The sequence below is a fragment of the Hemibagrus wyckioides genome, linkage group LG03 (assembly GCF_019097595.1).
Source record: "Hemibagrus wyckioides isolate EC202008001 linkage group LG03, SWU_Hwy_1.0, whole genome shotgun sequence".
Classification (NCBI taxonomy): domain Eukaryota; kingdom Metazoa; phylum Chordata; class Actinopteri; order Siluriformes; family Bagridae; genus Hemibagrus; species Hemibagrus wyckioides.
In genome coordinates, this window is record NC_080712.1 from 23,779,671 (window position 1) to 23,807,645 (window position 27,975).

The 27,975-nt window shown below is 42.3% G+C and overlaps 1 protein-coding gene across 8 annotated transcripts in view; it reads right to left on the bottom strand.

Annotated features, from left to right (window-relative positions):
• Window positions 1-27,975, bottom strand: part of LOC131346077 (echinoderm microtubule-associated protein-like 4) — a 93,538-nt gene that overhangs the window by 42,026 nt on the left and 23,537 nt on the right. For 3 of the 8 annotated variants that reach the window (XM_058379447.1, XM_058379431.1, XM_058379415.1), the window contains exon 1: window positions 13,699-14,060. The exons of 1 other annotated variant lie outside the window; for it this stretch is intronic. In XM_058379447.1, coding sequence (XP_058235430.1) covers window positions 13,699-13,768 — 70 coding nt within the window. In that variant the 5' untranslated portion in view covers window positions 13,769-14,060. Of the gene's footprint in view, window positions 1-3,579; window positions 3,821-13,698; window positions 14,061-27,975 lie in introns of those variants that run through there. 4 more of the 8 variants (XM_058379455.1, XM_058379439.1, XM_058379422.1 and 1 more) reach the window with 2 other exon arrangements.

Sequence of the window (27,975 nt, forward strand, 5' to 3'; positions counted from 1 at the left end):
TTTGCGAGTGATTGTAGGTGTTGTGTTTCATGCACATTCAATTTGTCCTTATAGTGTCTCACTCAGAGCAGTGCGAGCATGTAAACGGTGGTGTTTGGCCTGGTGCTGGCTGGTGTGTGTGTGTGTGTATGTGTGTGTTGTTTTTCAGCACTGCAGTGGGCTACGTAAAGTAGCTGTGGTTTGAGCTCGGACTTCTGCAGCAGCCCACACTCACTTGGCGGAGTATGACTACTAATGAAGAGGCCCTGCATTCTCAACTGCGGTTAGCTAGTTAGTGGGCCCCTCACTGAGCACTGCCTGTCTTTGAGGTATATGTGTGTGTGTGTGTGTGTGTGTGTGTGTGTGTGTGTGTGTGTGTGTGTGTGTGGGTGTGAGTGTGGGTGTGGGTGTGGGTGGGTGTGAGTGTGGGTGTGTACACAATGTAAACTCACACAAATACATATGGCCTTACATGGAAAAGCTTATCTTAAAAATGAGGCAAATAAAGAAAACTTTACAACTATACACAATATAACAATGAATCATAAAGACACACACACACACACACACACACACTTTTTGAACTGATAAAGCACAGACCGATCCACACATTCCACAAACGGTGCTTCAGAGCGCAGAATGCAGACAGCTAGTCTTAAGGTCACAGAGTGGTTATTGTAGCTGCCTGCGTGGGAGTTCAGGGAAGAGAAAGGACTGAGGAATGCCCTGGCACACACACACACACACACACACAAAATCATGTCCGGGAATGAACACGCAGGTCGACATGGCTAGTCAACACAAAGCCCACAAGATCGGATACAGAACACACACACACACACACACAATGATTTCAAAGGAGAGAAAAAAAAGCTCTCTGCAGCTTTGAGCCACACAAATTAGCACGCTCTCGAGCCAAGTGTAACTGCCGCATAGCTCCAAACAAGCCAGCGACGAAATCAAGCAGCCCAATCTGGCAACCGCAGGCAGAGCGAGGACCAAAGCAAGGGAACCGGCTTCCTAAAGCCTTCCAGACATTTGAGGTTTGAGGTCCGTTTGCCAAATTGTTCCGTGAGAGGGGGGATAATCACAGATCATTGCTTAAACTTCACCATCTTTTACCTTCTCGCTTTTACTGAGACTTCAAACAGAAAGCAGGAACTCGAAAAAGGAGAAACGGCAACGGCAGCGACGGTTCGAGTATAAATTCTATATACGAGATAAGCACGGATAAGAGGAAATGACGCGCTTGATCATACTAACAAGTTAAAAAAAAACAACAGCAAACTAGGAAGCAACTGATGAAAGATTAAAAAGTGAGCTGTTCAACTCAGAGATAAACTACCCAACTTGGGTTATAAGGTGTAAAAAAAAATAAATAAATAAAATTGTCGGTTCTTTTCTAATAACAGCTTATTCTGAAATATTTTATTCCACAGCAATTTGCTAACACATATTAATCTCCATGGACCGTCTACAAAAAAAAAAAAAAAAAGTGCCCTCCTATTATCATATTGTATAATATTGCTTTTTTTTTTTTAAATAGTTAATAAATACTCGCCGTGTCGTTAGGAAACTATAAACCTCGGGCTTTCTTGTGCCCGAAGTTTACTAGGGTCAGCTGTAGCTCTGACTGTTCCAAAATGCTGACAATGGAGACTCCTTCCAAAAAAAATGACACAAAACCGGAAGAATTTGCTTGCATGGAGTATAAGCCACATCTGTCCCTGTGAAACAGCTGGTGATTAACAGAAACCTGTCATCAAAAGCCAGAGCTGCTGTTATAGAAACTGCTCAAGCATTAGGAATTCAACAGTGCTAAAAACACACCACTATTTTCATTGACTCAAAAAGAATACAATATGGGAAACTGGTGTAAATAAACAATGTGTTATTATAAGGTACGGTATGGATCAGAACATGCCTTGTTACAAGACCTGAAGACAATTTCAGCGCATTTCAGCAACTTCAAAGTGTTTTTTATTATTATTATTATTACTTTACAGTTTGCACAGGAATGAAAGAGAATGATTCACCTTCTACGTTCTCCACCCACCATTTCCTCCTTTTAGAGCAGGTATTTCCTTTAAGACGCCTTATCGGCAGAATTCCAGCACCATGGAACGGGGAGGGGAAAAAGCTCTCATTGTATAATGCTTTTAAAGCAGCAGGTCTGCAGTATATTTCATACCAGCAGTTATGTTAAAAAAGAGGAAGACAGATGAGTTTTTTTTTTTACACAGAATGATGAGTAGTGTTTAGGGATGCAATGATTCCTCATGACTAAGAGGCAAAAAATGAGCTCAGTGTTGAATCTGGTGCTGAACTTCACTGTGTGAACACCAGAGGTTCCAATCAGAGCAAACCATATACTATATGTCCTGATATCTCTGGACACACATTATATGTTACACAACCATGTTATATCAATCAGAAGAGCTCTTCAGTAGCTTAAAGGACTCCTGCGCTGCTGCAATGTACAGTGCTCGAGGAAGAGGCTGCAGAAGACGGTCATTTTAGCCGACTTTGGAGCTCTAGTAATTTACAGTTCAGACACTGCGTCAGAACAGATTATGTTTCTTTATGTTTATTTACTCAAATAATTGCTTTAAATTTATAAATTGGCTCCTAAGTACATTTTGCTTACGATATCAAACCTCTGTTGTGGATTTATTTAGTTTTATCGTGACAGAAACGCACAGAATTCAGAAATAAAATCTTTCTCTGTGATTATTTTCCTTCACTAAAATTTGGTTCAAAAGATTTCGAGAGTCATGAATGATGAAACCAGTATTGTGAATCGAATCGTGAGTGTTGTGTATCGTCACAACCCTGGCATTGTGTACGCGTCTGCCGGGGAATGTCTGCAGGTCCGTGTGCATCAGAAATGCCTTCGCTTTTTTCTACCCATGAGCACTTGCTGGCTAAAAGGAAGGAAGGAACGGTTTCTGCACTTGTCATATTTCACAATAACCAGCCAAATTCCTGGGCGTTCTTGTCCTCACGCGCGCACACACACACACACACACCACTGCACGTACACACACGTGCACACACGCAAATCCTCACTAACTCACTTACACATGCACTTTCTTCAACATACAACAAACACGGGTAAAGCACTACAAAGCATTCCTTTTCAACGACAAACATCCTCGTACTGTATGCTTGGTAGGTAACAGTCTCTGTAGTGTGCGTTTCATTTTGCCTGCAGGTCTGTGGAGGAAGTCCTCAGGCATAGATAGCAGATATACAGGTCAGATAAGAGCTCTGCTGGAAGAGTGGCGCAATCTGCCTCTGCAGCCATATTTCTATTTTATACACACACACACACACACACACTGCTTTATACTAGTATGCCTTGTTAATGTTCAACAACAGCAAAGAACATTTAGAACACAACCAAGAGGCCATATTTCTCCTAAGGAAGATCATGTTCATGTGAGCTACACCTAAGGGTGGAACCCAAAAATAGCTACATGTTTGTGCATAGATCAAAAGACTCAAAATGTGGCCTTTCAGCAAAATAAACAAAATAAATAAATAAAGCTCTTTTAGCTCGTTCTTGTTGCTCATTAAAGCACTTGTAAAGACGCTTACCACACAAGGAGGCGCATGTCTCAACTGGCTGTGTGTGCGGTGGCGCCGGTGAGTATGTGTGCTGGTGTATATTTCCCTCTTTGTGCCCCAAACTGCACACACGCCCCCACTCACACACACACACACGCCCCCACTCACACACACACACAGAGTCTGTAGTTGAGGATAAAGGTTTGAGATCTGTGTGTGTGTACTCAAATATATAACAACACTGAACCATGGGATGCAAAGGGGCTGGGACTTTTGAAAACACCACGATAGGACAGCTATAAGTGTTTCGATTGCGCAGGGCAGCTTGCCAGGACATGCTAGAGACAGATAAGAAGTCAGAAAAACAGTTTGTTTACTCAAGTGAAGAACGAGACAGAGAAGTGTTGACTCAGTTTTGAAGGAAGAGTGCATGCTCTAATTAAGCCTGCATTTTGTCCTGCAATATGTTAAGAAGTGGCATGCAAAAGCAGGCTAAACTACTGCTCTCAGAAAGAGCCACAAATGACCACAGCTTCACCATGAGCGTCTTGCATTTTATTTGGCAGCATGACAGCAATCTTATCAAAAAACCTCATCACACACTTCAAGATTTATTCATAAAAATACCAAATATATTACTATTTTACTGGAATATTGAAATCCTAAATGTAACAACTCCTAGCAAATATTCAGCCACGTACCATTATATAAATATATATATACGGTATATAAAATGTTGTTACACTTAAATGAACTGTTCAGCAGTTAATAATCAATCAGGCATTTATCTGCTGCCTGATATCTGATATATACACTTCCCAGGACACTACCCATCATGCCTAGCATTCACTTTCAGGGACAATGGGAAGTTCTTCTTGCTTGTTTGCTGATAGGCGACAGAAATATTTCTCAGGCATGGCCAAACCTCTACAAACATTTACCCGGTTATGATTATGACATCTGGCTAATGATTGCCACACACACATTTTTTGATGACTCTGTGACCTTCTAATAGCACGTATACCTGTAGTGATATAATGCCCTGTACACAACTGTTTATCAGCACTGAACATGAGTAAATTGCCTTTTCTTTGCCCTTTAGACTCGCCCTATGGAAGACAGAATACACATACGGACTTCCACCTACTGCAGACTCACACCCACAGGTGAAGAGTACTTCCTGTACTACAACACAAATCTTCTTCAGGAACTGCTTCATCCTGCTCATACTCACAGTGGAGTGTATCCTGAGAGACACGAGGCAGGAATAAAGTCAGCATTGGACATCAGTCCATCACAGGACTCCATGGAGACATAGATACTCATGCACACACACACGCTCTTACACATGCACTCGCATACGTGCAATCATGTACACACTCACAGACTTGCAAATTCCGCTGCACTCTCACTCACTCACAAACTCACACACATTTACTCACACAGACCCATACACACACTTTCAAACACACTCACATACACACAGACCCATACACACACGTACAAACTCAATCACTCAGACCCACAAACACACACCTTCGAACATATACGCACTCCCTTGCACACACAGACTAACACACACACACTTACAAACTCACTCACTCACACACACAGACCCCCACCCACACACGCAAACTCACACTTGCAAACTCACGCGTTCACTCTCTTGCTCACTCACTCACACAGACCCACACACATACTTTCACTCACTCACACAGACGCACACTCACTCAGACACACACTCACTCACAGACCCACACACACACTTATAAACTCCTTCACACACTCATGCACATACATATACATTTACGTGGAAACAAGTAATCACAAGCATTTTAAATCCTCTTGATGGTTGAAGATAATCAGTGTGAATGCTTGTGTTCATGCTGTGTTGTTTGTTACAGGTCCCCCTGTATGTATAATGGAAGATTAGGTCAGATTTGTTTGGCGCTCCTGACAGCGTTTCCCAACCCGCTCTGAGACGCAGTAATCCACCATGTTTTCATAACGTTAATACACGTCAGGTTTCGGTTTGCACAACCCTCTCCGTTTCCACATCATCCATCACGCAATGTCAGACAGTGACAAAAAAAAGAAAATCTCTCATTGTAATACACAGCGTTAAAAAACGAGAGAGAGGGGCTGCAGAGAGGTGTGGCAACGCAGGAAGTGATGTCACACCCATCGCTCTTCTCACATTACTGACAGCATGGAATGAAAAAGAATGTATCACTACTAAGGAGAGAGACACAAAGCATCACTTAAGGACATTACTCATTATACATAAAGCTGAACACACTTAATAAAAAAAAAAGGCCATAACACTCCACTTAAACATAGCTCATTATTTCATCACTCGGGTTGTGTTACACATTATTAATAGCATCCCTGCCAGCACTGTGCTTTCTAGTTCTTCCTGGCTATGTAAGAAATGATGACGCTGTGCCATTTTTATTTCTTAGACACAACAAGGAGCTTGTAAATAGAGATGTATTGATGCACATTTATTTTAGCCTCAAGTCAGTTGAGGACAGAGCCCGCATCACATGAGGCTTCAGCAGAGACTGGGTGTGCGTTCTACAGGACAGCAGGGACAGACACACGGAATCTTGACCACCGGATAGAAACGGCTTTTTAGCTTTACTCAAATAACTAGAGACAGAGAAAACTCTACTCTGTATTGACTTTCACAAAACAAAGCTTCACTTGAAGGATGTTTAAATGCTGTCTGGCTCGTGAATATATCAGTAGCATGAGTTTCCAAAACCCACAACTTGCCACGCGAACACGTCTGGCTGACACTAGGAACTTTCTTCTAGATGTATTAATTAGCCTGAATGGATCTGAGAAAAGATATGGTGCAAAACACAGCACTGTGCACAAGACAACTGTTTTATATCCACCTCTGGTGTTAGGGGTTCGTTTCCCTGCGGTGTGTGTGTGTATGTGTGTAGTTTATATGTGAAGTGTTGTTCAGGGGTTTCCCCCACATATTCAGGTTTCCTCTCCTAGTCTAAAGACATGCATTTTACGCTGATTAGCATCTCTAAATTGTCTGTAGTCTGATAACTTCAACAAAGTAGATTTCATGTTAAGATAATAAATGTTCTGGTTACACAATGGTTTTGATCATTTAGCACACAGTTATGATAGGGAAATTATTTAGAATCACACACTTCAGTGTGACTCAGATAAAGATGGGTTTCTTCCTCAAATCGTATCAGGGAGTTTTCCTTGCCACCATCTCATCTGGCTCGCTCATTAGGAAAACACTTATATACATATATATTTATAATTTAGATTCAATAATTTTCTATTTTATTTGTATAGCACTTTTAACTGTGGACACTGTCTCAATGCAGATTTACAGAAAAGGGAGGGAGGGAGGAAGGGAGGGAGGAAGGAAGGAGAGAGAGAGAGAGAAAGAAAGAAAGAAAATCGCCCCTTCCCAGGAATTCAAGTACTTGTTCATGGTTCCCAGTCTGTATGTAGCACACAGAATATAATTAACACACCAGGCTTCTAATTTCCTTTACATGAGTGAATTGGTCCTCAGTATAAAACAGAACTGTGGCACACTGAAGCTTTTAATTTGTCCACATCTGGACTCAGTGACATGGTTGAACTGTGATTTTTTTTATCTGTCTCAAGATGAGACACAATCACATTTTCTTACTTTTGTCCTGCTCTGAGAGCATTAGAGAATAGAACAATTGCACATGCACACATGGCAACGCTCTGGAGACCCTGAACTGCATGAGGTCATGACCACTGGTGCGCTGCGTCAACGTGGACAGGAAGTGAATGTGTTCACACCAGAGACATTATATACTGGCGCATTTGCATGCAGTTGAGGACTCGGGGGACTCCGGGGAGCTCCTGCTCAGCAAGATAAAAGAGCCGTGCTTTGGTGAGCGGCCAGGGCTTTCCTTTTCATTCTGAATGCAGTGAAGTGATTTGGATGTCACACAGATCGCTGATATTCAAAATCCACTCCGCATGTCCTGTAAAGCAATGGTTCACTCGGTGGACAGTGTCTCAGTGAGCTGCACATATAAAATACATACCACTGTTTATATATGCTTTTAATAACTTCTACTGTTACTGTTTAATTTGGGCAAATTTAATTGAGAAATCATTCTCAATGGATGCAATGAGGGATTTCTATATAGTATGTGGTTTGTTGGCACTGAAGGAGCATGAAGCCTGTTTCTCAATGACATTCCAGTGTGGCTCGAGGACAGAAAGCAGCACGGGATTTAAGACTAGAGAAGGAAGAACCGGCCGCTCTGAAATTATATGCTAGTGATTCATTGTTATAGCCCTGGGCTAGGCGTGCAAATACACCCACACACGCACGCACACACACACACACACACACACACACAAACACTCCAGAGGAATTGGGGTGCATTTTTAATGAGTTCAGTCTGGGACTAGGGGAATGACAAGTGGAGAACTGGAATGCTGTCATCTGTGTCCTCTCTCTCTCTCTCTCTATACGAGTCTGATGTGCAAAAATGGCAGCCTTTATTCCCGACTTCAGATAAAGCATAAGTGTGCACTGGCTGTGAGGAAGTAGGAAAGCACTATTTCACACCGCGTCATTCGGGAAGTCAGTGAAGAAGTGAGCATGAAAGCATACATTCTTGCGTGGAGCTTTTCCTGTGGAATGCGTGTGTGTGTGTGTGTGGAAACACCAGTGTGTCAGCGTGGCGAATGTCACAGCGTGGCTCCCGGCTGCTTAGACTGCAGCTCGCATTGCGGCTTCGAACTGTTTAGAGCATGTAGAAACAGGTTTGCTTAAAGACATTAGACTAAAGGCCTGAGCCAAGAGCCACTCAGAGAGAGAGAGAGAGAGAGAGAGAGAGAGAGAGAGAGAGAGAGAGAGAAAGCGAGAGGAGGGGGAAGGGGAAAGAAAAACAGCGACAGAGTGAGAGATCGGCTCTGTTCACACTCAGTATTGAGATCCGTCTCGTGTGAAATGATCACAAGTGGACAGTCGAGATCCCGCTTTCAGAGAGTTTCATTTGTCCTATATGTGTCTTTACTGAAGAAATGCGACCGCAGTCAGTTAAACGTGTTACACACATGCTTCTAAATAACCTCACCCCAGTGCACAAGCTGTAAACTCAGCTGTCTCTACAGTCAAATATCCAGCATACACTAAACCTGCAACACTACAGCAAGTGCACCATTCATTTAAGGGTGACCTCTGAGGACTGAACACACACTGCCCAAATGTTAAAGCTGTAACCCTGACATCAAGGCCTGCATTGCAAAAAGTTGTTTAGTCGATGTGCCAAAAGTCTTATCTAATTAGAAATGGTAAGATACTATTATTAGAAATAGACGTGTATTATATTATTAGATTAAAAGAATTAGGAGAATTAAAAAGCATTCAGTAGTAACAAGCTGATAGCAGTGACATGAAAGGAGGCTTGCTGTGGTGACGATCAACGTTTTTCAATTTTATCGGTCGCATATACACGACGGCATGCTGTAAAATCCGTTTTCTTTAGGCCTTGCCGGCATCAATGGCTATTAGTTCTTGTAGTATTACAACAATAAAATCTTACAGCATTTCCACTGTGTCAACAACAGCAGCGATATCAGATCCTTCACTTCAATACTCAAGATGAACTCCAGGATTTTCCTTAGTGAGGCATTTAGGAAGACTTCTAAATACATATTTTCAAAGTAAAAGACTAGCATCTAGTGTTGTTAAGAGCATAACAGATTATTATCATATGTTTAATGCCATTTACTAGGAAAGCATGTGTAAGTCTCGAGCGTCCAATATGGACTAGAATAGAATAAAAAGAATGCAAGTATACTAAGAACAGACTAGACTAAACTAGAATTAACTGGTAAAGTAAAATAAAGTATATGGAAGAATAAACCTGTATATATGAATGCAGAGAGGTGGAAGAACGGTGTGACTACTGGGTGTAAAGTGCAGATGCGTGCACATGTGCAAAAAGAGTGTGCAACATGTGTAATATATGCTGTGCAAGAATTCAGAGTGAAAGCTGTCAGGAACGTGTCAGGATGCAGTGCTGTTCACACTACAAATGCAGAATGATGCATACATTCACGAGAGGTCCCGTACCTAGCACTGCAGCTTTACACACCTGCACACCAGCTCTACTGAATTTCACTATATGCCAGCTCCATACTACATCCCATAATACACAGCAGCTTTAGCACAATCCAGCCAGTTCTACTGGAGCCACATCATCATGCAGGACTGTACTGAATACCTGCTGTACTCTATAACAGCTTTACTGTATTAAACATATGCTATACTCTACACCAGAGCAGCTTTATTTTACTGTACTCAACCCACACCAACCTGTACACCAGAGCAGCTTTATTTTACTGTACTCAACCCACACCAACCTGTACACCAGAGCAGCTTTATTTTACTGTACTCAACCCACACCAACCTGTACACCAGAGCAGCTTTATTTTACTGTACTCAACCCACACCAACCTGTACACCAGAGCAGCTTTATTTTACTGTACTCAACCCACACCAACCTGTACACCAGAGCAGCTTTATTTTACTGTACTCAACCCACACCAACCTGTACACCAGAGCAGCTTTATTTTACTGTACTCAACCCACACCAACCTGTACACCAGAGCAGCTTTATTTTACTGTACTCAACCCACACCAACCTGTACACCAGAGCAGCTTTATTTTACTGTACTCAACCCACACCAACCGGTACACCAGAGCAGCCTTACTGTACTAAACCCACACTCTACCTTACACCAGAGCAGCTTTACTATACTAAACCCATACTTTACCTTACACCAGACCAGCTGTACTGTACTAAACCCACACTTTACCTTACACCAGATCACCTTTACTGTACTAAACCCACACTTTACCTTACACCAAATCACCTTTACTGTACTAAACCCACACTTTACCTTACACCAGATCACCTTTACTGTACTAAACCCACACTTTACCTTACACCAGATCACCTTTACTGTACTAAACCCACACTTTACCTTACACCAAATCACCTTTACTGTACTAAACCCACACTTTACCTTACACCAAATCACCTTTACTGTACTAAACCCACACTTTACCTTACACCAGATCACCTTTACTGTACTAAACCCACACTTTACCTTACACCAGATCACCTTTACTGTACTAAACCCACACTTTACCTTACACCAGATCACCTTTACTGTACTAAACCCACACTTTACCTTACACCGGAGCAGCTTTAATGTACTAAACCCACACTTTACCTTACACCAGATCACCTTTACTGTACTAAACCCACACTTTACCTTACACCGGAGCAGCTTTAATGTACTAAACCCACAGAATGAACGTGATGTGAATTTTGTGGCTGTTATTGTAAGAAAATTCCCTGATTTCTCACACACAACACCAGCGCTTGTAATCAATGATCAAGGAGCTGACTGTTAAACACACACCAGCTCTGCTCACATGAGACGACACACCAGAGCACACTAACAATCACACAGAGATAGGATAACAAAACACTCAGGCACCAAATGGCTAGAAAACACCACACAACAAAACACAACACAATACGATACAGTATAGCACCTGTGTGCATGTGTGTGTGTGCATATGCATGAATGCGTGTTTGCGTGTGTGTGTGCATATGCATGTGTGCGTGTGTGTGTGCGCATATGCATATGTGCCTGCATGCGTGTTTGTGTTCGTTTGTGTAGGTGTGCATGTGTGTTTGTTTGCGTGTGTGTGTGCGTGCATGCATGTGTGTGTATGTGTGCGTGTGCATATGCATGCGTGTTTGTTTGTGTGTGTGTGTGGGCATGCATGTGTGTTTGTTTGCGTGTTCTTGTGTGTGTGTGTGTGTGTATGTGTGCATGTGTGCTTGTGTGTGCATATGCATATGTGCCTGCATGCGTGTTTGTGTTCGTGCATGTAGGTGTGCATGCGTGTTTGTTTGCGTGTGTGTGTGCATGCATGCGTGTGTATGTGTGCGTGTGCATATGCATCTGTGCGTGTATGCGTGTTTGTTTGCGTGTGTGTGTGGGAATGCATGTGTGTTTGTTTGCGTGTTCTTGTGTGTGTGTGTGCGTGTGTGTGCGTGTATGTGTGCATGCATGTGTGTTTGCGTGTTCTTGTGTGTGTGTGCGTGTATGTGTGTGCACGAGTGTGTGCATGCATGTGTGTTTGTTTGCGTGTTCTTGTGTGTGTGTGTGCGTGTGTATGTGTGTGTGCGTGTATGTGTGTGCACGAGTGTGTGCATGCATGTGTGTTTGTTTGCACGTATGTGTGTGTCTGTGTGTGTATGTGTATGAGTGTGTGCACGTGTATGTGTGTGCACGAGTGTGTGCATGCATGTGTGTTTGTTTGCGTGTTCTTGTGTGTGTGTGTGCGTGTGTATGTGTGTGTGCGTGTATGTGTGTGCACGAGTGTGTGCATGCATGTGTATTTGTTTGCACGTATGTGTGTCTGTGTGTGTCTGTGTGTGTCTGTGTGCACGTGTATGTGTTTGCTTGTGTCTCTTTAGCAGATGAGGAAAGTGTGTCTTTTTCAGTGTGCCTGTAGAGGGCAATGGTGAGAGAGAGAGAGAGAGAGAGAGAGAGAGAGCGCATCAGCTAGATGAAAGTAGAGAAGAGCTTGATGAAAGGAGATGGAGTTAGCGTGTGTTGATGATGTCTTCATGTACAATAACGCTGCAGATGCTACAGCAGCATCACTCCACACTTTCATCTGTTTTTCTCCTCACAACTGCAGCACTGCAGAGATCCAAGCAGCTTCTACACCCTCCTGCTCTCAGTGTCTGTGTGCATGACATGCACTTCTGCCATTTTTACCTACTTTAGAGTTCACAATGCTTCAGGTTGCTAGCAGCTCCCAAACTAACAGCACATGTTACATCCCATTAGAGTCTCATCACATTTAGAGTGAATATTAAACGGAGAAAATCATTCAGTTTTCCAACCAATTTTGCCTGTAATTGATGAGGAAGGTGCAGGAGAGGCTGAGGAACTTAGGCAAGATTGAGGGAAGTGAATGAGAGAGAGAGAGAGAGAGAGAGAGAGAGACAGAGGGAGAGAGAGAGAGAGGGAAGGCTAATGAAGAGAAGGAAGCAAAAGCTAGGGAAAGCACAGGACTGTACAAAACAATGCGCTGGATTGTGTTCAGCAAACTGTCCAGAATGCATCCTGAAGGTTTAACTGTAACATTCAAATGAATGGCAACCAGAGCGCACACACACACACACCAAGTAAAACACACACACACACACACCAAATGTTGTTGCACTGGTTACTCATTGACCAGCAGTTCCTATAACCACTGTGTTATTATGACAAAGAGAGGAAGTAACACCCGTCCTCACTGGCCCATGAACTCACCGTCACACTGTGTGTGTGTGTGTGTTTCATATCCTCTGTATGACAGTCAGTCAAACAGCTCATGCTCCACACATTCATGTGCTCTCTCTCGCTCTCTCTCTCTCTCTCTCTCAGCTCTGCACACACACACACACACACACACACACACACACCATCCCCCAGGCTGGGGGTAGCAATGTTGCAAAATGTCTTAATGATATCTCCACACTTCACAAATCAGAAAAATGATCAGGTAGACAATTAGATATTAAACAAAATCATTTATCACATTAAAATAGAGGAAATAAAATAAAACACTGGTTACTTATGAAAGTATTAACGTAAAGAGTATCTCAAACACCATGTTGTTTTTATTTATTTATATATTTTAATAATTTATTATGGTATTGATCTTTTATTGTCCAATCAGCCAGCACTGGTGAGTAGTCCAGCATGCTATGAATGAAACACTACTGAGGACTTTGAATAGGGGAAAAGAAGTGGCTTCCCTCTGAAGCCACAACACACACACACACACACACACACACCCCATCTGCCGGCACACAGATTTTGCTTCTGAAGAGCCGAGAAACACAATGTATCAAGAAGAGATACACACGTTAAACTTCTTAAGCACACACACACACACAAAAACACTAAAATACAAATGCAAAATGAAGCATGGACCAATCTGTGTTCCTTAGACTAGATTCATAAGCGCACATGCTCAAACACACGCACACACACACACACACACCTCCCCCGATCCCGTGCTCTTACCCGTGCAGTGGTTGTTAAGCACGACTGTAGAATTGCAGGCGGGAGCCACACTTGCCGAACCGTCCTCCATTCTCCTTACACAAACTGTGTGTCGACTGTGCGTGTGTGTGTGTGTGTGTGTGTGTGTGTGTGTGCGCGTGTGAGTGTGTGTTTGAGTGTATGTCTGTGTGTGCAATCTCCTCGTGGCTGCAAGTCCTTGGTCTACGGTTCTCTCTCTCTTGTGCAAGTCCTGTTTCCTCTTTGCACAGCTTTGCTTTTTAGAGACAGCATAGAAATCCTGTCCCCTCTCTATCTCTCTCTCTCTCTCGCAGCTCTGCACACGTCTGCCCGTGCACACAAAGCCTACAGAGTGAGCGAGCGAGTAAGAGAGCGCGGCGAGAAGAGGAGGAGATAAAGGATAAAAAAAGAAAATATTGGTTGGCTCAGGGAGTGGCCAAAACTCAGCGCATACGACTTTAACCTCTGCCATTCCGCCACGCAATCACACACACGTGTGTGATTTTACTCTGCTCTCTGAGGAGGAGAGCGAGAGAGGGACACAGAAAACAGGGGGAAACCGCATGGAGGTGTTAAAGTCTTGCCACAAACACACACACACACACACAAACCCACTGTAAATCAATTTAAAAGCTTTGTGTTAGTATTCACGTCATATCTGCACCAAGGGACACTTACTGACTAAAAATCGTTCAGTTACAGACATTTCAGCTAGTGGACTAAAGCTGTTCATGCTAGAGTTTTTTTTTTTTTTTTTTTATCTCTGCAAGTGGTCAGTAGGCGTTCCGATTATTGGTTGCCATGGCGATAATGTTGATCAGTGGGTGATAAATCAGTTTTCTTGCTGCTAAGAAGAAACATTCTGGAGAGAGATATTTGGTTAGTGTATAAAATTCAGCAGTGTATATCTGTTTATATCTATCTATCTATCTATCTATCTATCTATCTATCTATCTATCTATCTATCTATCTATCTATCTATCTATCTATCTATCTATCTATCTATCTCATTTCATAAGGGATAAAGGAGAAGCAGTATGAGCTCTTTGCTATTGTTTTCACTGCCATTAATACAGTAATGGCTACACCAATGTTAGATTTTTCTGTACTTGGTCACATTGCCGGACATGCCCACATCTGGTCTCTGTCAGTCGCCAGCTCTCGTCGTCCACAGTTGCTTTGTCGCTGTATTTGTGAACGCAGCCTGACGGCACCTTTTCACCTTCTAGTGCGCGAGAGTGCTCTTCTGCTACACTTCTCGTATGCTAATGCGGACTTTCCAGAGCACGGCGATTAAAGTGAATCACGGACATTGACGTAGAGTTCTGAGTCACGACAGAATAAACAGTGTATAAACAGAGGGCAAGCAAAGAGTGGGTGAAAAAAAAAAACTGCAGGCAAAATGTCTCTAATAACCTCAGGATGGTAGCTGAAGTGAAGCTCCGCCCACGCCCATATAAGGTAATAATGTGTAATTGTTTCTAGTTACCGCAGTCAGATGTCAAAGTGCATATCAGTACCTAAAGATGTTTATTAATTGTTATTCGTCAGAGTGATTACATCATTTAAGGTACAGATTTACCTGGAGGCTCGTGTAAAGCTAGCATTAGCACTAGCATTAACATGACACTCAGTTACTGCTGATGTTGTGTTTCTTACTCTGTTTTTCAAAAGATATTTCGCTTGCCATATATTCACTTATTATCGTTATCATTATTATCGTTATTATTACCTTATCATTATAAAAGATTTGTTATTAAGATTTGTCATGAATCATTTATCGATGAATAATCATTAATATCCTCTTCAGGCCCGGAGAAGCCCAAGCTACAGGTTAAAAAAGATGCGTACGTGTGAATCGCTTGTGTTTTTGTTTTTCTCGCTGTAGTACCACTGCCTCGTCTAAATAGCAGAGGGTGGCACTTTAATTGGGCTGAGTCCATTAGTTTTTGGCTCTTTGATGCTTTAAATGAAAGACAGCTTGTAATGTCAGCGCAGATGCTCCGCTCATCAACACGCCACATGTGTGTATGTGTATCTGCTCTGCCGAGCCCGGCTAACAGCCTTGTAATCACCTGCACCTGGATCCAAACACATCCCTTACTCTCCATACACATCCTGCACATCCTGGAACCCTGAGGCTGTGGCCACACTCAGTGTGTGTGTGTGTGTGTGCCCTTCTGTGTGTGTGTGTGTCTGTTTGTCTGTGTGTATATTTGTCTGAGTTTATATTTGCGTGTGTGTGTGTGTGTGTGTGTGTGTGTGTGTGTGTATGCATCTACCGGTTTGTGTGTGTGTTGGTGTGTGTGATTCTGTTTGCCTTTTCATGTGTGTGTTTGTGTGTGTGCATGCATGCATCTGTCTATCTATGTGTGCGTGCTTGTGTGATTCTGCTGGTCTTTTGGTATGTGTTTGTGTGCATCCATGCATATGTCTATCTGTGTTTGTGTGTGTGTGTGTGTTGCTGTTTGTCTTCTAATGTGTGTGCACATGCATGCATGCATCTGTGTGTGTGAGATTCTGCTGGTCTTTTTGTACGTGTTTGTGTGCACACATCCATGCGTCTGTCTATCTATGTGTGTGTGCGTGCATGCGTGTGTGTTAAATCAGACCTTGAGAATGCAGCACAAATGTTTATTGTGCGTGTTTACATGCAGTCAGCTCATACTCATGATCACGCTGCACTCAGCTGAAACCTTTTATTAATCTGACTAATGAGACAACAACAGCTTTTAAAAGCGTGTCTCAGAACACAGACTCTTAACTAGCCTGCGCTTATGAGGGAGAAGCCAGGGGGAGAACTCTTTCAGCAAAGCACAGCGAGGAACCCAGAAGAAAAGACGTGGAAAAAGGAAAAAGAGGCCTAGTACGAGAAACTCTCTGTGGAGTCCGTACAAAACAAGACTGCGAGACACTCTTCATACACACGTGGCCGTGTTTATTTGTCAGGAAATCATTAACTGTCGTTTTATTTATTGACTCTATAGGCAAGTAGATATTGCGAGATATTGCGAGATATTGTGAGATATTGTGAGATATTGCCTGTAGCCATGGAGGGGTGAAGCGATGCTGAAGTGTGATGAGAAGGAGGCGTGGCCAGAAATATGTAAAACATGCTACGTCACATTACATCATTACAGGGGGGAAAATAAATACACATATAAATTTACAGCAATGGGCAGACACCCTTATCCACAGTGACTTACATTTTCATCTCGTTTTATACAACTGGGCCTTGCTCAGGGGCCCAGGAGCTTAGTGAACCTGGTATTCAAACTCACAACCTTCTGGTCAGTAATACAACGCCTTAAACACTAAGCTACCACTTCCCACATAAACAAATTGTTTTTTGTTTGTTTGTTTTTAATTGCCTAGAAAGGTTTGAGTCCTGAAGTCAGGTCTAAATGAAGTTATTAGCTACAATTAATAATCATATTACACTATAATCAAACTATTATTATGTAATTTACAGGTGTTTTGTCCTGGAGATTTTTTCAACGTATTTGTACAATGATGTAACGCCTCCTGGTGGTCAAGCGGCAGGATCCCGTGCTCTCATTGCCACGGCTCGGGTTCGATTCCCGGGCAGGGTGCTACCCCAGCCACTGAAGTGTTAACTCTCAGTGGCGGTCTCAAGCCCCAGTTAAATGGGAGGGTTGCGTCAGGAAGAGCATCCAGCATAAAACCTGTGCCAAGTTGAAATGTGCGGACTAAACGATCCGCTGTGGTGACCCCGAAGAGAGAACAGCCGAAAGAACAACAACAACAACAACAACAACAACAACAACAACAACAACAACAACGACTTGTATAATGATGTAACCCTGATGTTCCTGTTGTGTGGGTAAACACAGGAGCTACACAGGAAAAGCACAGTGCTTTGAAGCAATTTTATAGCACTTAAATTTAACTATTAAATGTTCATAGAGAAATACCATAGTGAGATGATGAGATATGAGCAAATTTCGTTTTGTCAATCGTACACCTGCAGATGTTTTTTTTCCCCCAACAGACATTTAAATAATCATCCTGTTTGAAAAACGATTCAATTTCAGCTCAATTCAGGGGGTGTAGCTCAGTGGCAGAGCACATGCTTTGCATGTATGAGGTCCTGGGTTCCATAGGATCACAGTTCAAGCCTCAGCACTGCCAAGCTACCACTGTTGGGCCCCTGAGCAAGGCCCCCAGCCCACCCTGCTCTAGGGGTGCTGCATCATCTCTGACCCCAGACCCCAAACCCCAAGGATGGGATATGCACAGTAATGTATATGTGACAAAAAATGTCAACTTCAAACCATTCTCATTCGAACTACTTTTTAAAAATAAGATATACTCTATATACACACTTTATGAAATATATTACACAAATTAAACAAAAGAATCTTGAAAAACATTCTTTGTGCTCTCAGTCCCCAGGATTTCGGACTGTCGTCTGACTATAACGCAACACTAAAAGAGGGATGATGACCTGCACAAATCAGGCAATGGATTTAATGGCAATGGAAGTACATAAGCAGTTAAAGTAGAGAAGTATCATGGAGTAAAAATTTGCCAGGAATTAGAAACAGGAATTTTGCCAAACCTCTCACAAATTCTTCACAAGTTCTCATTAGAGCTCCAGACCCAGTGTACAGTGAGTGGAGATGAAGCTTCTGGTCAGGCAAAGCATTCGAGAAAACCACAGTGTGAAATATGGAGGCGTTTAAATAAAACTGCAGTTTTCCTTTGTGTCTAAGCTCAGAATATCACTTACAGCATGTTATTCTTTAAATAAATGAATTTTTGCTTGACTTCCTGAAGGGTTCCGATAGTTCTGGAGGACACGCCGGACACGCTGAGTTTTCTTGGTGACGTAAAAATGCACAAAGATCTGGATGGGTTAAAGGAGGCTGCATTCCTGTGTGATTTCACCATGTCACACTGACACACTTCCAGCACAGCAATGTAGTGAAAGTAGGTCAAAAGGCATGCATGGAGACCCTCACGCTCGTACTGACACACATCCTGATCCAGTCCACACACACTAATCTCCTCCACTCCACCTTCAGCATGCTGATGGATCTGGGTGAAGAAATCTTGTGTAAATGTCTTCAGTGTGCCATAATCAAGAACCGGGTTCCAGCTGCAATACTTTGTCCACCAAGTGGCTCAAGTGCCACTCGCTATTATTTTTTATATGACCACACAGAAGTTCTGAGTGTAACATCGACGATGGGTTTATGTTAGTGTGCTTCTTCTAATAAGTTATTGTTTCCATAGTAACAGCTCTTACTCAAGGATTTGTACAGCAGATGCTCCATATAATATAAATGTGCTTTCACACAGAGTTCATTTGAGCACCTGAAGTGGTCTCGGGCTGATAGAAGTACCAGTACGGATGGTTTTATTGATTGTAGGAGTCTTGGGTATAAGAGCTTTAGAAAAGAGAACGTTTCCCAGCTTAGGAAAGTCTTCAGGACAGAGGAGTTTACGCTTTCGGGTTTCATGCTAAAATAACAGGTTGCATTTTTTGAAAGGGATAAAATAGTAACTAATTTAAACTTTATAATTTTTTTCCTTCTCTGTTCGTGACAATGTCCATTGTTAAAAGCACTATGTATTGAACTGAGAGAGAGAGAGAGAGAGAGAGAGAGAGACAGACAGACAGACAGACAGACAGACAGACAGTGACAGAGAGAGAGGGAGAGAGAGAGAGACAGACGAACAGACAGACAGTGACAGAGAGAGAGAGAGACAGACGAACAGACAGACAGTGACAGAGAGAGGGAGAGAGAGAGAAAGAGAGAGAGAGAAAGAGACAGACAGACAGACAGACAGACAGACAGTGACAGAGAGAGAGAGACAGACGAACAGACAGACAGTGACAGAGAGAGAGACAGAAAAACAGAGAGAGACAGACAAACAGACAGACAGTGACAGAGAGAGGGAGAGAGAGAGAGAGAGAGAGAGAGAGAGAGAGACAGAAAAACAGAGAGAGACAGACAAACAGACAGACAGTGACAGAGAGAGGGAGAGAGAGAGACAGAAAAACAGACAGACAGTGACAGAGAGAAACAGAGAGAGAGAGAGAGGGCAGGACGCAGGACAGGACTCTGTGTAGTGTATGAAATTCCCATAGGATGCTATTTGAAATTCAGCCACATGAACAAGATTGCTCCAGTAAGAGAAGTGTGTATTGGAACTAACTAACTAACTAACTAACTAACTAACTAACTAACTAACTAAAGACAGAAAGAAAGACAGAAAGACAGAAAGAAAGAAAGAAAGAAAGACAGAAAGACAGACAGAAAGACAGAAAGAAAGACAGAAAGAAAGACAGAAAGAAAGACAGAAAGACAGAAAGAAAGACAGAAAGAAAGACAGAAAGAAAGAAAGAAAGAAAGAAAGAAAGAAAGACTAAACAAATAAACAGACAAATATTAAGGTAAATAAATTAATACATAAAAAATAACATTAAAGCATAAATTAAAAAAATAAAAAAATAAATTAATTAATTAAACATTTATATTTTTTGCTTACTTCTGCATTTATCAAAAAGGTGGTAAAAACTCTTTTTTTGCAGGGAAGGACATAGAAGTACTACACAGTAAAACCACCTGTGACATGAGTAAGCTTATTAGCTAAATGTTGGTGTAAGCTAGCGTTTTTATTTACTGTACTGAGTGCTCTGAGGTTTGTTTAGCTGCACACTTCTGTGTTTGGGGAAATGTGGGCTTCAGTGTACAATTGTAAAAGATAAGGCAGCTTCCTGTTGATTTAAAATGATAACAAGCTGAACACTGCCATTTGAGTCCTAAATTGTCTGAAGAAGTATCTGGATCAGGATCTGTTATCATCAGCTCAGTAGTGTGGAAAAGAACTAGATGATCATTTCGGACATTATCTTGCAGTGCGGTTAATCGATTCATATGTAAAGAGTGAGAGCCTGGCTGTCTTAGAGAGACAATAGCACTACTTACACTGAGTGTGTGCAGGAGTGTGTTTACATTGAGCCCATGTGACAAGAGGACTCTATGGTAATAATGGAGGCTTGGAGCTTCTTAGCATTTTTTTAAAAAAAGACTGCATGATGGAAAACACACGGTTCTGTTAGAAATAATGTGGTCAGGTGAGGGGGGGTAGCATAAGCAAGTGAAGTGGTGAGCAGACACGGGACATGATGACAGCTATTCAGAGCAATGGAAAAGAAAAAAATCCACACAAAACTGGAGTATTTCACTTTAATTATGAAATATTTAGGGGGGGTTCTGTTCTTTTACAGTACATAGCTCTGAATATCTGAAACGGGGTCCTGAAATGGTCAAAAAAATAAAAAATTCAATCCTTGCACCATGAAGCCTATACCACACCCTGCATCCCATCATGCCTCTTTTTACAGCCTGCACCATTGGCATAACCACTTGGCCAAAAGCGTGGAAGGCACAGTCATCTCTAGAGAAGAAACCGAGACTCGTCAGTGGCAGGGGATGACGCACTCGAAAAGAGGTGACGGAAAGACCGCAGAGAAAAGAGTGAGACTGAGGAAGCAGCAGCGCAAAGAGGATGCAGCTTTCAAAGTAAAATCGCCCACATTCCCCGAAAAACACACTCGCCGCAACTGCACGCAACTGATGATATCAAAGCCGCGGTGTGGTTCTTCTGAGCACGTCTCAAAATGAATAATGTGCCTACGCCGGCATGAAAACGTGGCTTTGAAGAGTCGAAAGAGCACTTCTGAATCGCCTCCTTTACAGCCCAGTGCGGCTATGTTGCAGGCAAAGTCGTCAAAGATAAAAACTATTGTGAGTAACACACACACACACACCGCAGGAAACTGAAACTTCTTAAATTTTTATGCTGCAGCAGAACAGCAATCACGCGTTATTTAGTTGGACTCGAATCGAGCTTTGGAAAGCAGCTTGAAGTGTAAAGTAGCTCTGCGCTTAAAATCATGATTTGGTTCATTCTTCTTCTAGGCCTGATTCTGACTTTAGTAGCTTTTTATGAAAAAGTTTAAATACATTGAAGCGTTTTAATGGTTTAAAATGACAATTTTAAGTGGTACTTAAAGAAACACTTGAGTAATGACATCTTTCTAAAGTGCTCAGGGATCAGGTGTAGAGAGACAGAGAGGGGAGAAAAAAAACTTTTCGCACAGAAATAAATATTTAAAATGGATTATCTTCTTTCAATAGGCCGATCGAGAATCAATGACTGACCTCATTTTATAATTCCTCCTCTTTCTTCATCACTCTGTCGGTGTGATTCTTTACTAACGCTTTTTACTAAAGACTAATGGTTTTTGATGGGACATGCTCGGGCCTGCGTGACGTGATGAGAACTCTCTGCTAATCTTCCTGGCTAAAAGGAGACACCCGACTCTACTCCGCCATCTTGGGTTGCTTGGGCTGGAGGGCGCGGTGCCAGTCGCGGAGTCACGCTGGTATATCTGCATTAGAGCTGGTGCAGAATGCAGGGTCGAGGTCACGTGGTCTTTAGATGCGGTCCTTCAGCTTTAACACTTTTTTTCCCCTCATATACAGAGACTTTTACGTGGAGCATCCAAAACAAAATAAAAAGGTGAGAATAAAATATGGAGTACAGGATGCAGGATATTGATTCAATTCAATTATTGCTAAGACATAAAACCATTGCAGCAGTCAAGGAAGTGAGAAAAAACATACAGACGTGCAAACAGTGGGGTTTGATCTATAAAAGATCGAGAGAGAAAAGAGAGAGATAAAGGAGAGGATATTTAGCTGAAGGTCTCATCCAAAGCCGCATGTGTGTCCTTAAACATCTATCTATTCCCAGACATCACTTTTTTTTGTGCTTTCCAGTAGAATGCTCTGCACCGGGTTGTAACACAAACCTACAGAAACGATGCACTGAAAGCTATCTTTATGACAAAAGGTTTAAACAGGACAACAACCCTGAACATTATATGCTGTTCTCATCATACCACACAAGCATCCTCCATTTTTTGGCATCCTGCTGCAAGCTCAAAGAGCGAGGCATCCTGCCCCCGTGTAGTTCCCCCGCAACCGGGTGGCTGAGTGAACGAGTGATCGAGTGAACAAGACGCCCAACCGCTGCCCCTCTTGGCAGCGTCACCTACATTCCTGCTGTCTCTGTTTCCAATTAGCCGGGCAGAGTGCGAGCGCAGCAGGACTGAGAGCCCAGGAGGCCCGAGTCAAAACTGTAGCAACAGCATAATTACGGTATCTACTACAGTCCTGGCATTCTAATATATAAATATTACTTCACGGTAAACAGAAACCATAACTGTGACTAGCTGCATAAAACTGGCACCACCAAAAGAGCTAAACGAGTGCAACAACTCAGACTAAGCAGGTGCTAATGTTGAATTTTTCTAGTAGTCAAATATTTATTAATAGAAAAATCTAATACCAGTTCTCTCCCTCAGAATTTGCTTTAGTGCACTTCTACGTTCCACTTTAAAGCTATTTTCTTAATAAGGGACACACACTTCTTATTCACATGTTCGTGAGATGCGAGCCAGCCACACACCAGAAAAACCCCACTGCATTATTCAATCATGTACCTGCACACGCTCATGTGGCTCTGTCAATCAGACGCCAGGCATCGTGCGGTAAAACACAACAAACGCAACGCGACGTGTGTGAAGTCATCTACGTGTACACAGGATATCAAACACATTCCAGTAGTCTTTTATACATCACATTCCCATCTAGCATCCAAAATGACAAAAACTAGATGTAAAATTTTCACCAGCATCAGAGAGGTGTACTACATCTACCAAACTGAGCTTTCCCCTGGGGTTGCTTCTGCTTAGAGGGATGCACCCGAAGCTGCTTTTAAATTAGGCCAAACTCTGAAACCTTAGAAGTCAACTATTTTTTTGCTTTTGAACGCGAATGAGAGCAAATGCAATTCCAGGAACCTCCCTTATGCAGCCCTTTCAGCTTAGCCCACAGGTGTATGTCAAATACATTGATGCACACTACAAAGATTTTAGACACTGGACCAAGCCTTGTAGTACTTGTAGGAGCTTGTGGGACTACCAGTTCTCCCATTACAATTTCCCTTTACTGGAATTTAAGGGCTCAAACATGTTTCAGCATAACAAGAAGTCTTTATTTCTCACATATACGCATATTTGTGTATAAGGCACATAAAGTGACAATTCTTTTCCAATTATTCTATCCAACGTCCAAATTTCTGCCTCTGCCTCATGTGCATGTTCTCCCTATGCTTTGAGGGTTTCCTTCAGGGTTGTCTCCCAGTCCAAAGACATGTGCTATATGCTGATTGGCTTTTCTGAATTGTCTGTAGTATGAATGAGTGTGCGACTGATGGGCTAGCATTCTATTCAGGGTGTCTGCTGCTTTGTGGAATAGGCTCCGGGCTCCTCGCAACCCTGTATAGCAGTACAGAAAAAGGATGGATGGCCTCACATATCCCAGCTAGTTATTAAGCCCTTGATTAAAGAAAGGGTTGAGGGTCTGGCTCAAGTGTTCAACAGGAGCAGCATGGTGGTGCAAAGGCTTGAACCCCTGACCTTCTGAACAGTAACCCTTTGAGCCACCAATCCAGTTTGGCCAAGTTGGACTGAATGACCTTTAACGACCTGCACTGAACCCTGACCTCAAATCAACTCAACAGCTTTGGAATGAGCTGGAATGTTGACTGCACCTCATGCTTCCTAACCCAACGTCACTGCTTGACTTCATCAGTGCTCTCAGGGCTGAATTGTTAAGTCACGCTCCAAAAGCTAGTGGAAATCCTTTCCAGAAGAGTGGAGGTTATTAAGTTCAGAGGGACTACATCTGGAATGGGATGTTCAACAAGCACATATAGCATGGGTGTGATGTTCTGGATTAGCACATGCCTAACCTCATGTGACATATACCTTCATTTCATCATCAGGAACACCCACTGAGGCAGTTAGCGTGTCCTAATTACGACAAATATGCGTTGGTGGCTTACATACCATAGAGCAAGTCAGACTCAATAATGCTCAGCTTTCAAAAGGACCCTGAAGAAGAAGAAGACACACATTTAAGCCCCATTTTTAACACATTTAACAGCTCCATCCTAGACACATGACAGCTCTAAGGCACAAGCCAATGTGCATGTCATGACTTAAAACAGGAAGTGACCTACATGCCTGACCTCCAAAAAAAGAGCCTTTTCTCCAACTGGGTCACACCTGGCTCATTTCAAGCAATAATATTTTTCTTAGTAGTTCATCAAATGCGAGGGGAAAGGTTTATTTATCGGTCCTCGTTAGGCGTTTCACAAACACCTAATAAAAATCGGGAGTTGGTCTGCTGCTAAATGGAGTTGGAACGACTGTTACATAACACCATGTGTTTTAAGTCTATACCCTACTGAGCCAAACAGAAGTCTAAATGCATTAAGTAGATCAAAGTGCAAAGCCTTTATTCACGTTTATATACACAAACTGCATAATGGCTCGCTTTTCCAATATACCTCGGCTATTAGAAGCTGCACCATCGTGTTCTCCGGTCATAAGAGGAAAGGATATGTACACAGTGCATGCGCTGAATGCTCGACAGGTCAAGATCAATATCAGTGCTCATGGAAATCCTTGAAGCAGAGCTGCATGCTTATTTCTGAGTCAAAAGGACAGTACAGATTATGACCTGAATTCAGCTGTAATTATTAACCAAATTTAAACGAATTTCCATCTAGAAAATCCCAACACGGAGTGTGTGATCATTCGTTCATTTTTTCCATCAACATCTAACCAAATGCCTGCAGTTCTGCTTTCTATTTAACATCATGCTGTAACTTCCAGTGAAATTCACCTGCATTCTTTATTTGTGAAGACATAACTGCTATAACCGCCAGTAATTGATGTTCATTTGGTGCAAAATATCTGTACGGACAAGTGTTCCCTGTTTGTTGAGTGACAAGACGGCACTTATGTCTCCGCTGCCAAGTTGACAGTGATGTTAAGTATAAAGCATGATGACGCAAGAAATTAAACGCCTCTGCTAGTGCTGGGTTAAACCTGTCAAAGTACAGGGATTGCAAGCATCGAATTTCTTTTCTATTTCTTTGTCCATCCAGGTGGCGGTACGACATCTGAATAACTGCATCACTGAACGTCTTCAAACGATGGCTAAAGACCTCATTTGCAAGCGTTCGATTTCTATGACAGCTGGCGACTTCTGGTGTCTGGTTCTTCTTAGACATGCTCATGGTTAAGAGATTTCAGAGTGGTAGCATAATGGAGCGCAAAATAGATCGTTAGACATTATATTTTCTCCTCAGCTGACATCAGTCTGGATATAGACCCAGCAGTGCAGTGAAGTGAGTACTAAAACGAATGAAGAGCTGATATGATATTCACAGTTTCCTGAACATGAACCTGCTCAATTTGGTTTTTGTAGCAGATCCTCTATTGTGGAGAAATCAAATCATGTGCATTTGCATAAACTATTCAGTTGTTCACGTGTTTGCTTTTGAATCTCAAGGCTTCTTCCTCATGTCATCTTGCTCATTAGGGATAAATTGATGACGCATTGAATGTCTTTATTCAAATAAAACTGAACTGAACTGAATTCATCACATCGGACCAGAAACTAGCTAGAAACTCTCAAGTGGTGCTTTTTATTTGTTTCATTCAGAGTCTGCAGTGTTTAAAGTTTCGCTAGTGTAAAACAAAACATATCTGTATTGTCTTATCGATATCCATAAACTAATCGTTAAAGGTTATGCATTAAAAGTTAACTGCTGTCAGTCAAATGAAGTCATTCGGTCATGCCAGTTCCATATCCCGCCCACAAAATATTACTACACAGAACAAATGTGTACTTGATTGCCACTAAGCTAGCGGTATGCTATGTTTCTTAATATTTTTCTCTCTTCATCACTCAACATTTTCAAAATCACAGATGCAAGTCTGCATGAAACCCAACCAAGCCTCCTGTTACGCAAGACCTCAAAACCTGTGGGATGGTTAAACCACTGAAATGATATAGAATGTATAAAGGTGAAGGTGCTTTCTAGCAGAGCAGAAATATGCTATCTGTGTGCGGCTAAAACGTCTTTATTTCCAAGCACCTGCAAAGCTAACGACTAAAGAGGAGGGGAAAAAACAACAAAATAAATTAAATAAATAAATAAATAAATAAATCCTTCAGACAGATTTGAACAAGTCTTTGCATCTTCTTAAGTGCAGGTTGTACAGCTTGAGCTCAACTCTGTATACACACACACACACACACACACACACACACACACACACAGAGAGAAGTGACTGGCACAGTACCAGTGAGTTCAGTGGAACTTTCAAGCTGGTTCTAATCTTGCACCGCTGTTCCAGCGAAATCGCAGGTTTGCAGGCGTTACTATTGCACCAATGCACGACGGGTGGGTCTGCAAAACCTGCATGCGGTTGGTGAATCTGAGCTAAATAGACTCTGGATCATTGAGGTGTTGTTTCTTGAAGGATCTAAAACCTTTAGGGCCTCCGTTATCAATGCGCTGAGCTGATAGAAGGGCATTTAGAGCAGGAAATTGCTGCAATGTGTGCTTTGGGCATCCCATTTAGAAAGCAAATGTTCCTGCTTTGATAATGTTAGCTCTGTGTGCATGTGTGTGTGTGTGTGACGGCTTGATGACCCAGAAGACTGTAATCAGTTTCTCCTCATATAGTGCATAAGGAAATTAATAATGTACTCTAAATATAGAGAAATAAAACACAGCTCTAAAAAGGAAGTCAAGCGATGTGCAAGCCGGTTTCAGTGCGTGCAAGTGACTGACGAAAAAGACAGGGAGTCATCGTTTCACATCTCCTTCTCTCTTTTAAGCCGCCATGAAACAATATGAGTGAGACAGAGAGAGAGAGAGAGAGAAAGAAAGAGAGAGATTGATTCGTTGAGGTTTTTCCCTTTCCTTTCTATTTTGATGCTTTGGCAATATTGTGTGCTGCTAACAATCATGCCAATAAAGTACTTTGTCACACCACACTCTGTCTCTCAGTTTTCAATTTCAGAAAGACAGAGTGAGAGTGAGAGAGAGAGAGGGAGAGTGCACGTGTGAAAGTGAGAGAGAGGTCAAAGAAAGTGAGCAAGAGAGAGACACAAAAGGTAGGACAGGTGGAATGAGAGGAAGAGGAAGAGAGATGGGTAGAGAGACAAATTGAAATTGAATAGAGAGAGAGAGAGAGAGAGAGAGAGAGAGAGAGACCTGAGAGACATGGAAAAACAGAGAGAGAGACAGAGAGACAGAGAGAGAAAGACAGAGAGACATGGAGAGAGATATGGAGAGAGTTAGAGAGAGAGA